The 12,402-nt window shown below is 39.3% G+C and overlaps 1 protein-coding gene across 4 annotated transcripts in view; it reads left to right on the top strand.

Moving 5' to 3' along the window:
* SCUBE1 (signal peptide, CUB domain and EGF like domain containing 1) overlaps positions 1–9,337 on the top strand; it is a 299,572-nt gene extending 290,235 nt beyond the window's left edge. For all 4 annotated transcript variants that reach the window (XM_044281074.1, XM_044281072.1, XM_044281073.1 and 1 more), the window contains 2 exons: positions 2,579–2,658; positions 5,677–9,337. In XM_044281074.1, the coding sequence (XP_044137009.1) occupies positions 2,579–2,658; positions 5,677–5,829 (233 nt within the window). In that variant the 3' untranslated portion in view covers positions 5,830–9,337. The remainder of the gene's footprint in view (positions 1–2,578; positions 2,659–5,676) is intronic.
* The last annotated feature ends 3,065 nt before the right edge of the window (positions 9,338–12,402 follow it).

The following is a 12,402-nucleotide window of genomic DNA, read 5'->3' as shown; positions in this document are numbered from 1 at the left end:
TTCAAATTCTTGAAATACAGTCACCCATTAAAAAGTTGAATTTTCACAATTAAGTACGACCACCAATAATCACTGACCAATATGTGCTGTCAATCGCTAAACCAAAAAAGTCCCTCTTTGGTCTATGACCAGCTGGTGTAACACTATGATAGTCATGTGCTATGGTGGCACACTGGGCTAAAAGGCAGGGGCATAGCTAAAGGCTCATGAGCCCTGATGCAAGAGTTGAGCTTGGGCCCCCCTTCCCTCAGTGCTTTGTGGCCAGGGGCAGAGAAGCACATAGCCTTCTTGCTGCCTGAGGCAAAAATTGAAATGCCCCCCCCCATGCCAAATTCTTGACCTCTGCCCTTCCTTCCAGCCACAGGTAAAACTTGACCAGCATGCACTTTCTATATTACCGGTGTCTTCTTATGCAGCACAAGTGTCTTTGGGCTCCTCAGTCTCCTGGGCCTGGTAGCAACTGCTACCTCTGAACCCCCTATAGCTACGCCCCTGCTAAACGGGTTTTCCTACGGGAAGAAAACTTGATGGCAGTGGGTTCAGAGGGCGTTAAAAAGAACCAGTACTCCCCTTACTGATCCCCACCGCTCCTGTTCTGACACTGCACGGGTCCCCATTGGTCTCTACTTCCTGGTCCTGTCTCGACACACAGGAAATGCCCACACAGCCAATCACTTGTTTTAGTGGTGACCCATCTCAGTCAGTAACTGGCTCAGCAGGCATTTCCCTTTTGTCCAGACAAGACCAGGCCAGTTTTGGACTGGTAGTGGAAGGGATTGGTAAACAGTTTTTTAATTTTTTTTTTCAGTCGCCTCTGACTCATTTTCTTCCTATTAGAATCCCCATTAAAATTATTTTTTTTTGTTTTGTTTTTTTAAATATTGTGTTTATAAAGACGAAACTAGCCTTGATTTAGTGCTTATCATTGCTGAGGAGTTGTTACAGTGCATTGGTTTAGACAATCATCTGTAAACTAAGGCTTGTTTCACACTTGCATTTTGGGTTGCTCATTTGACATCCGGCAGAGGATCTCAAAACCGGACCAAACCGGTTCTGTTTGATGTTAGGATGCGGTTGTGTTGCGTCAAAACAGAACAAACCGGATCCGTCACTAAAATCGTTGTAAGTCAAAAAAACTTATCCGGGATCATTGACTTGGGCTACTTTCGCCCATCCGGCAGGGTTGAGCAAAAATGCTTCCGTTAATGATAATACAACCATCTGCATCCGTTATGAATCGATCTGGTTGTATTATCTTTAACATAGCCAAGAAGGATCCGTCATGAACTCCATTGTAAGTCAATGAGGGACAGATCCGTTTTCGATTGTGTCAGAGATCCGTCTTGCTCCGCATCCCAGGACGGATAGCAAACTGCAGCTTTCTGACGTTTGCTCTCCGGTATGAGAACGGAACAGAATGCATTTTGGAGCATTCCGTTCTGTTCAGTTACGTTTTGTCCCCTTGACAATGAATGGAGACAAAGCTGAAGCGTTTTTTCACGGTATTGAGACCCTATGATGGATCTCAATGCTGGAAAATATTAATGCTAGTGTGAAAATAGCCTAACATTGATTTTGCTGCTGGATCCAGTTTGTTCCGTTTCGCAGACCAAACACAAAACACAGCTTGCGGTGGTTTTGTGTCCTGTGAAAAAAACGCAGCGGAACAGAATGCATCCTGATCAGTTTTGTCCCCATTGACAATGAATGGGGTCAAAACGGAACCGCTCTGGCCCGGTTTTGAGATCTGGATGCACAGTGCAAGTGTGAAACAGCCCTAAACACAGCAGCATCACAAACCAATCTAATGTCTTGGACTGCAGGCTGCTTCTGATCTGCTCTGTGGCCTTTTCTTTATTTTTATAATGGAAGCCGCAGTGTTCTGTCGGATCAGACACATGATGGACTCCAGTGGCACCAGCAACTTCAAACAGTAGAATCTGCAATGTGAACAGAGCTTAACTCTGTACTAATACAATTTTACACACTCTGAAAGGCGGTGAGAGGATTTGTGGTGTAAAGTAGAACTGGCTCAGTTGCCCATAGCAACCAATCAGATTCCACCTTTCATTTTTCACAGCTCATTTGGAAAATGAAAGGTGGAATCTGATTGGTTGCTATGGGCACCTGAGCCAGTTCTACTTTACACCACTTTAATAAATCTCCCCCAACATTTTATATTTCCTCACAGTAAGAAAGTTGTATAACCTTCTATCACTCATTGATCTGGATGACCTTTTAAGATAACACAGTAGATCACCCTGCAGTCCTACAAACACTCACAGAGCACACACAATGAATGGTGTGATATGACAGACTATATTGTAGCTGAATATGACTATAAGAACAGCCATGCAGAAATCATTAGGAAGCACCACAATGCCGAGAACTCATTTCAGTGAGTGTTCCAGGGATAAAGGCAATCGCTCTGATGATCTAGATCCCCCGGGTTGGGAAGTGAGTGTGAAACTTAGCATCATAAATGTCCTATTACAGATGGATGGTCCCAATTTCAGATCCAATCCAAATGATAAACTGTATCTAATTATGGTTGTTCCATCTGCTTTTAATTTCACAGAGGATTACCAACAATTAATAGAAGATATTGTCCGTGATGGAAGATTATATGCTTCAGAGAATCATCAAGAAATTTTAAAAGTACGTAATCAAAAATATTTGAAAAAAATGACTGTAATTGCAGAAAAAATGTTTTACTAGATAGAGCTGTTATCCACTGAGTCCTTCAACAAGGTTTCCGGGAGTTTTATACTGATGGCCTTATCCGCTGGTCGTCAGTATCTGATCGTGGGGTCCGACTCCCTAAACACCTGCCTGTCAGCTGTTTGAGAATGCATCGGCTCTCACAGCAGTTCCGTGGCCTTCTCTCAGCTTTATCTAGTCCATTTGACGTTATGTTCATCGGTCACATGGCCTAGGCGCAGTTCAGTTCCAATGACGTGATGGGGCTGAGCTGCGATAGCAAGTACAACCGCTATACAATGTACAGCTCTGTGCTTGGTGAGCTGAGAGAAGGTCAGGGTGTACTGTGAGAGCCAGTGCTTTCTCAGCTGATTGTGTGGAGGTCATGGGTATCGGAACCCCACCGATCAGATAGTGATGACCTATTCAGAGGATAAGTCATCAGGATAAAAGTCCTAAAAAACCCTTTTCAGTGTACTCAAAGATCAGCCCTATAGTATATCATGTCTGTCATATGTAAGTAATAGCCGAGAGAGGGAAAGGCCCCATTATTCCTACACATACAGATGAATGGGAGTAGAGTCCTGCTAGCTTATGTGGAAGGGTTGCTTCCCCCAGAGCAAAGATTCCATTTCATGCCCTAGGCCTATATCTAAATGCCCGGGCAGAGTGGCTTGTTGGCTCTCCTCTGGCACCCAGACATATGCCCAAACAGCTAGTTCCAGTTTGGTGCCCTGTAAGTAAGCAAAGTAGGAACTATGCTTGCCTCGTATTAGACAGTTCTCTGATAATTTCAGTCCACCATATAATGTCCAAGTAATACTGCAATTAAATTGTAGAAAAAGTGGTTTTAGAGATCCGCTCACCTCTGTTCCCCCACGGTAGGTGCTCCAACCACAATTTGAGTACACCCCTCAAAATTGTAGTTTAAAATAGAAAAATGTGTGGATGGGCACTCTATATGAAGGTAAATAGGACGTATTTTATTAATATAATTTCATAAAATGCAAACAATATATAAACCAATATAAAATAGATATACACTCTATATAAAAGTCTGTAAAAATTTGGAAACAGATCAAATTCTTATGTTACTTCATGAAACTGGGGCTGATACCTAATACAAACCCTACTTGATATCACAGGACCAATTTGTCTTGGAAATGAGGTTTTGTATTGGATGGGAATGGTCAGGCACTCAGTCCCCGTTGCATGTGATAGTATCTGTCCAAATGTACATAAGCAGGTTAAAATGACATATATAATTTCACTGATAAAAGTAAATGGTCCTATTTAATATAGCCACTTGAATTTCTTATTTAGAATCGTTGGTGTACTTTAAATACTATATGTAGCAAGTTCCTGCTCAGATTGAAACTCTTTGTGAATAATAAATAGTCTCCTTTTATATCCGCATGGAGTTCGCTACAAATGTAGCCAGTCTTTCTAGTGTTGATCTTTAGAATATTCTAATAACGGCATCCAGATCAAATCGCTATGGCGAAAATCCTTGATGGTACAGTGGATCGTTCTTTTTCAGTTGGTGTTATATATTGCGTCAAGAAAAGTTTATACCCACTATGTGGGCTTACCTTTGCCTATAGTTTGCAGGAACTTGCGAGTAAGTTCGTCCTCCACATAACACGCCGGCGTCCCGGCTGCAGAGTTGATCGCGTCCCGCGTGTCTCTGCTGCTGATTAGCAGAAGCTGGTTTGGTATAGAGACCACGTCTTTTTTCGGCGCAGGTCAATGACGTCTTTCCAATCTGTTCAAATGGATTAAAGATGTTCCTTTTTCTTCTTAGTGCACTTAAGTTCTTTAAGATCGGGGTATCTTTCAAGGTCCTACGCCTATGCTGGCGTAGGACCTTGAAAGATACCCCGATCTTAAAGAACTTAAGTGCACTAAGAAGAAAAAGGAACATCTTTAATCCATTTGAACAGATTGGAAAGACGTCATTTACCTGCGCCGAAAAAAGACGTGGTCTCTATACCAAACCAGCTTCTGCTAATCAGCAGCAGAGACACGTGGGACGCGATCAACTCTGCAGCCGGGACGCCGGCGTGTTATGTGGAGGACGAACTTACTCGCAAGTTCCCGCAAACTATAGGCAAAGGTAAGCCCACATAGTGGGTATAAACTTTTCTTGACGCAATATATAACACCAACTGAAAAAGAACGATCCACTGTACCATCAAGGATTTTCACCATAGCGATTTGATCTGGATGCCGTTATTAGAATATTCTAAAGATCAACACTAGAAAGACTGGCTACATTTGTAGCGAACTCCATGCGGATATAAAAGGAGACTGTTTATTATTCACAAAGAGTTTCAATCTGAGCAGGAACTTGCTACATATAGTATTTAAAGTACACCAACGATTCTAAATAAGAAATTCAAGTGGCTATATTAAATAGGACCATTTACTTTTATCAGTGAAATTATATATGTCATTTTAACCTGCTTATGTACATTTGGACAGATACTATCACATGCAACGGGGACTGAGTGCCTGACCATTCCCATCCAATACAAAACCTCATTTCCAGGACAAATTGGTCCTGTGATATCAAGTAGGGTTTGTATTAGGTATCAGCCCCAGTTTCATGAAGTAACCTAAGAATTTGATCTGTTTCCAAATTTTTACAGACTTTTATATAGAGTGTATATCTATTTTATATTGGTTTATATATTGTTTGCATTTTATGAAATTATATTAATAAAATACGTCCTATTTACCTTCATATAGAGTGCCCATCCACACATTTTTCTATTTTAATACTGCAATTAAGTTCAAAATAATGCAACCATACACAGCTAAATATTACAATTTCCCAGTTAGCACCCCCAATAACTATACCCCTCTGATAAAGATGCTTCCAGGTCAGTGTTTTCTGATCACATCATGGTTTTGGACCAGGGCCGGATCCTTGTTGCACTAGGGTAAATTTGTTTTTGTGTTTCCGTTCCACAGGACAAGAAGTTGATCAAGGCTCTCTTTGATGTCTTAGCACATCCCCAAAATTATTTCAAATACACAGCACAGGAGTCTAAGGAGATGTTCCCAAGATCTTTTATTAAACTACTCCGCTCAAAAGTTTCCAGATTTTTACGACCTTATAAATAGGTTTATTTTTTTAATTAGTGTTTTTTTTTTTTTTGTTTTTTTTTTTGTGGTCTTAATCCTTATTCTTTTAAATACTTCATCCCTTTTTGCAGTAATCACTGCTCCACATAAAAGACTTGTTTTGTAGTCTTAATTTTCCAATTCATTCAAAAGATTAAAAAACAAAACAAAAAGGGCTTATTTGACAAATGATTTTATGGACGCCGCACTGAGTAATCCTCTTTTCAGCTTTCCAATTTAGCCGAGGTACAATAATCCTCACATCTCTACAAACCTTCTCCTGCCACACCCTGCATCCTGCACCTTGATCCTCAAAGCTGCAATATCAAGTTCTTCTCAAAAAGTAGACAAGCTGCTGTGTACAGTGATATGAAACCTAACGATAGACAACTGCAATTATCCATAACCACACAACAAGATGTGGCTCAGTGAGCAAGTGCAATCCTTTGGCTAGAACTCAAGGTTCTATGAACTCAATATAACAGTATCCTACTTGTGTCTTGATGTTCTGGGAATTTTTGGATTGTGTTTTTGAATTTAGGGGGCATCCATAGCATTTGAGAACTGATTGTCTTTGCTTACACACAGTCCTGTTCATAAACGATGTAATCGTGAAGAATGGATTGCTCTATATGATAATCTATCTACAGCATCAATGCCCCCAAACGCAACATTTAAACTCTCTGCCTCCTTTTGCACTGACATTATTTCCAAAAGTCAAGGTATTCTCTCCACAATGCATATGGTGATTGCTCTGCTATACACAGGAGATATATCCACTCCGATCTGGCATGGAAGGCTCATGGACTATATTTGCACCTCTTGGACTGTATTGGGGTCTTCACAGAGTAAGGATTACACACACATCATCTCTGTGTTGGCTTAAGAACTTTTTTTTTTCATCTCTTCAAGTCACAGGAAGTTGGCGTATTCTTGTTTCTCCAGTTGGTTTAAGAACCTGCCTGCAAACGAGTATTATGGCAAGAGAGCGAAGTGTGTAGTATAATTAATATTTTAAATTGCACTTGAATTTTGTATGTAATGTTAGGGGGAAGAGGTTTTTTTTATTTTGTTTTTGTCTTTTATATTTTTATTTTTTTAGATCGTAGGATTATAATCTAAAACCAAAAATATACCGGCTGTATAGTGTTTTTTACATTCTGTGTATAAAAGACAGCCCTTGATCAGTCCTTGGTGACACAGGCGATGGCACACTAGACTTTGGTGGGCCATAGGCTGCTTATTTTATCTCAGATTAAGAGTTTTTTCCGTAACAATGATTTCAGTATCATGAAGGGATTCTGAAAATGTGGCCCCACTGGAATTAACAAAGTTACAGCCCCAGACAAAAGTGTGTGTGAATGTGAGTGATGTCTGGATAGTAGACAGAGAAGTAATGGTGGATGTGCTCTTCTGGTCAACCATAAGTTTATACTTCAAATATTTAAAAAAATGATTGTGCTATAAAAGTGCTAAATAGTCCAAGAACAGGAAGGAACTTCTCTAAACCTTTGCACCATACCTAGCCAACTACATTTTCTCTTAAAGAGAGCAACTACCATATTGATCCTGAAAGGCCGCAATCGCCCTCCCCACCCATCTTAACATGGCTGGGATCCTAGTACAGTATATGATTAAAGGGTATGTACATTATCTCTTTTGAGCATCTTGTCCCTTTTGCTTCATTAAGCTTCATTTGTAGATTTCCATAGGAAAGGTAACAGGCATTACAAGTGCATTCTGCATTGGGAGCCTAGTAGCTTGAAGACCCAGAAAGCTGTTAGTGAAGATGACTAAAGATAGAGGGGCACAGCGCTCCTTCATTCTAGAGATCAGTGGAAATCTTGCATCATGGGCCCTGAAGAATAACCTATTTTACTGGGAGATCTTAGAAGATGTGCATACTCTTAAAATATATCTCTACTGCCAGGGGTGGACTGGAAATTTAAATGGCCCTGGAAAAAAACTAAAAGTGGCCCCATGTTGTAGGTAGGTCCAAATTGACACCTACACTTGAAACAAGAATGGGACTGAGGCTGATTTTGTAGAAGTAATTTTACTACGAGCAGAACTTGTCTGGGGCTGTTAACCCTCATGCCGGATCAGCACAATGTGGCGCATATGAGGTTAATGTTTCTCTCATTGTTTATACTTTTTTAATTCCTTATCATCTCAAGTTTTTTCCCCAACATGAAATGCCCCCACCAAGAAAAAAAATGTACAGAAATTATTAAAAATTTCTTTGATATCTAAGTATACAGTTACAATGTAGTGTGTATTTTATTTATTCTGCCATTAGCTTAGTGTTATTAGTGGACTCACTTTTACGAGAAACGCAAAGATTTTTTTTCTTAAATATTTTTGTTCTGTACCACTTTAAATACAAATCTGAATATTAAACTACTCATTGTACATGGCAGCCATTTTGTGGACAGGGCTCTTTATTGGAGATAAAATAGCTGTCCATTCATTGTTCAAGATCTGTTGTTTCAGGAAATCTATTATTGAATTTATTTTCTTAAAATTTGTTCTATTCATTCTATAAAATGTTGACATTAAAGACCCAATTTTTTTAACCTGTGATGAATTCACATGACTCCTTAACAGTAAAGGATAAATAGAGGGAATCTCCGGAGTATAAGGCCGAATGCACACGGACGTGAACGGTCTGTGGTATCCCGGCCTGGCATCCTGCTGACAGCTGGAGCGCACGGCGTCATTGTTTGCTATGACGCCGTGCGCTTCATGCCGCCACTGCACTACAGTAATACACTCGTATGCATTCGGCCTAAGGCTCTGTTCAGAGCTATACAAAGAAACCCCCTAAGTTTATTTTTTTTAATTGATTGTTAAAAAATTATTAGTTGGTTGTTAATTGGTAATGACCTAATAATTACCCACAAAACCGCATGACCATAACCAGTCAAAACTATCAATTTTAACTATTTGAAAAACAAGTTTACGCGGCTTTCAGACACATTCAGGTTGTATCTCGGGTTCCCGGCTTTCATTCCATTAGACCGTACTCTCAAGGTTGAGATCCTTACCCCTGTTACTTTGATGAAACCAACATCAAGCACAAGCTCCTAGCTGCAGTCCACCAGTGTCTTCTCAATGACGGTGACTGCCATCATCTTGTATCTTATGGTAGCAGTCAACATATAATTTATGGAACTCAACAATCCCTTAAAAGGGGAAATATTTATTAAAAATTATGGAGGAATAAAAAAAAAAAAATTTTGCCTTGTTGTAAAAGTGAATTCACCGGTCCAGAAATGTCTTGTAATATACATCCATAAAGTGTACATATGTTGTCTTAGTTGTAATATTTAAACCTTTGATATTCCTTGAAAAGGTCAAATATATATGTAAAACATCACACTCTTGCTTACGGCTTATAACTAAAACTCTGTATTATACTCGTAGACAAAATGCCAGTCTCGTTGTACCATAAACAAGTTTGCATCTAAATTGCCAAGAATGTAATAAAAAAATGACTTTAATTTTACAGTCTCTGTGTCCTGAGATTTGTATGTGGATTGGGTGCAGTTAGTGATGTAATTATAAGGTATCTGATGATCTGTGGCATTCAAAGGCACCAGATGTTAAGCAGGACAAGGTCAGGATGGTTCCCATTCACTAACAGCCAGCAGAGATCTTGATCTGTACAGGAATTCCCACCTTAGACATTTATGGCATATCAATAGGAGGGCCAGGGGACCTCTGTTTCAAAGATAGGTGTGGGTCCCAAAGGTGGGACCCACATTTATCAGACATTTATGGAACCTGTTTAATGTGCTTCCACAGATTTTTTGTTTTGTTTTAGTTTTTTGGCTTGTTAACAGAAGCTATGAAATGTATGCTTTTTTAAAAATGTGTTTTAGGGTGGTGTATTTTAATCACACAATGTGTTACTTCAGACGTTTATTTTCATATAGAGAAGTCTGATAAAAAGCAAGTAAAAAACCGTGAGGGACCACACAAAAAAAGACACCACTATAAAAAATGCAGTGTTTGTGGGACATTTTATATTTTCCTGTTATGTGTAACATCTGACCGTGTCGGTTTTGGCTTCAAAGCATTTTTGAACAAGGATCTACAGCAGGCATCCTCAAACTATGGCCCATCAGCTGTTGCAAAACTACAACTCCCAGCATGCCTGAACAGCCTACAGGTATCAGCCTACCGCAGGGCATTGTGGGAGTTGTAGTTTTACAACAGCTGGAGGGCCACAGTTTGAGGATGCCTGATCTACAGCAACCCACTTCCACCAAAATTTTTGTCACATATGAGCAAAAAGGGAAAAACACTGAATATTCACGTATGCACAATATGTGAATATTCAGTGTTTTTCCTTTTCTAAAAACAGGTGGATGGTTTTCTGGAGATCATTTTTGAGGTCACGCCATGTATTTACATGCCTGGACGGCTCTTTAACTTCCTGTTTGGACTTTTAGCACAGCAAACAGCCTTGCTTGACTTTCCCAGTCAAACCATCACGGTGGCTAGAGAGTCCTCTGTAGTGACACAATTACAGCATCATACGTTACACTAATCAATGCTTTTCTGTGGGTATCTTTCTCTACACCTGTTAATTCTATACCTACTATTATAATAAAGATTGCCTTGCAGATAGCATCTTCGGCTCACAGCAGCAGTAAACAGACATCTATATAGGAGTTTTAAAGTGTAACTGCCGTTCTATTTTTATTTATATAATGCATAGCGGCAGTGATTTTAACCATTTTTGTAATATACTTAAATTACTGAAATCCTACATTTCTATTAAAAAAAACTGCTCTAAAGTGGCCCATTTTAAACCTTAGCTACGCTCCTCTGTCTTCTGTTTACATAACACAGTCAGTGTTAGGAAGTCTCCACTGTTATATAAACAGAAGACTTAAGATGGGCCACTTTAGAGCAGTGTTTTTTAATACAAATGTATGGTTTCAGTAATTAAAGTATATTACAAAATGGTTAACATCACTACTGCTTCACATTATAAAAATAGAATGGAAGTTGCACTTTAAATATTTCTTTGCTGATAGCTACAGAAGGACAATATTTTGGATCTAATTTTCAATGGCAAAGTAAAAAAATGCCAAAATTTAAAAATAAAAATAGGCAACAACTCAAAAAAAAAAAATGTTTTATTAATATATAGAGTTACAAATATGTTTCTGATTTATTTTATACTGGATGACCTCTTTAGCGCTTAATGAAACCGATGGGTTAATACAGTGTTACTCCAGTCCTCAGGGCCCCTCTGTCATTCATGATTTGAGAATATCCCACAGAATGAATACCTGTGGTAAGTCCTGATTTATTGACACTAATAACAGGTATATCACCTGCTCAATTCAAAGGAAATCTTGATAACATGACTGGTAGGTGGGCCTGGAGACTGGAGTTGAGGAATACTGGGTTAATAGAGACATAGATCAAGGCACTGTATTATCAATTTAAAATGTTTTAGTGCTGCATAAATGCTGCAAAATAGCATTCTTACACCACAGTATTTTATACTGTTCGGAATATGATGTCATAAATATCTGTTAAAAAATTATAAAAAAAATTGCCAACCGTTCTATGCGTACTCTGGCCTCTTTTAGGGGAATCATGAAGATTATATTCACATTATCTGCTTAGAATTCAGAGGCAAGAGATCTGTTTCAGTTGGTCAGTATCAGACGGGGGATCCTGCGGCCCCAGAGAACATGATGTTAGGGGCTCAATCTGTACAGAACATGCACCCCCACTATTAAGTGCATCATAATCTTCGTCACTGTTATTGTACACACAGGACAAATCATTAATAATGTGTAACAGGATATTTGTTGATCATTCCCTTAAAGGAAATCTGTCACCTGGATTTTGGGTATAGAGCTGAGGACATGGGCTGCTAGATGGCCGCTAGCACACCCGCAGTATCCAGTCCCCATAGCTCTGTGTGCTTTTATTGAGTAAAAAAAACTATTTGATACATATGCAAATTAACACGAGATGAGTCAGAGCTTGAAAATATGACTCTTCTCTGGTCACACAAGTAAGATATGACTCTTTTATGTTAATTTGCATATGTATCAAATCGTTTTTGGTGACAGGTTCCCTTTAAGAAAAGGACCTTAGTGGCAAATGATTGGTGTCAGTCACAATGGGTGTTTTTTAACATCTGAGACAAATCCCACCTGAGGGTCCTCTGAAGTGCCAGGATCCTGTTTTTTAAACAAGCAGAAGGAAGCCTTTTGACAGTCATGCTTTTCCTTCTCCATCAAGAGTTACAGTTGGTTAAAAAGCACTGGATCCTCCCATCACTATATGAAGAGTCTTAAGACTCCTTTAATCCTGTTACATCCAACCATAAATATCTTGAATCCCAAAGAAAAATAATGGTTTGATTTGGAGTCTGATCAGTCACAGTCTGAGCATCTGATAAAACATCCGGATACAAGATAATGAGGCGCTATCCTGAGACGTCTGTGCTCTTCTACCTAAAGCCACTTGGATCATTTGGTGTTTACTAAACTGAGTTCTGTCTCTTCCTGTCTGGATCAAATGAACACCTCGGCTTTC

The sequence above is a fragment of the Bufo gargarizans genome, chromosome 2 (assembly GCF_014858855.1).
Source record: "Bufo gargarizans isolate SCDJY-AF-19 chromosome 2, ASM1485885v1, whole genome shotgun sequence".
In the NCBI taxonomy this organism is placed as follows: domain Eukaryota; kingdom Metazoa; phylum Chordata; class Amphibia; order Anura; family Bufonidae; genus Bufo; species Bufo gargarizans.
This window is presented reverse-complemented; position numbering and strand designations above follow the sequence as displayed.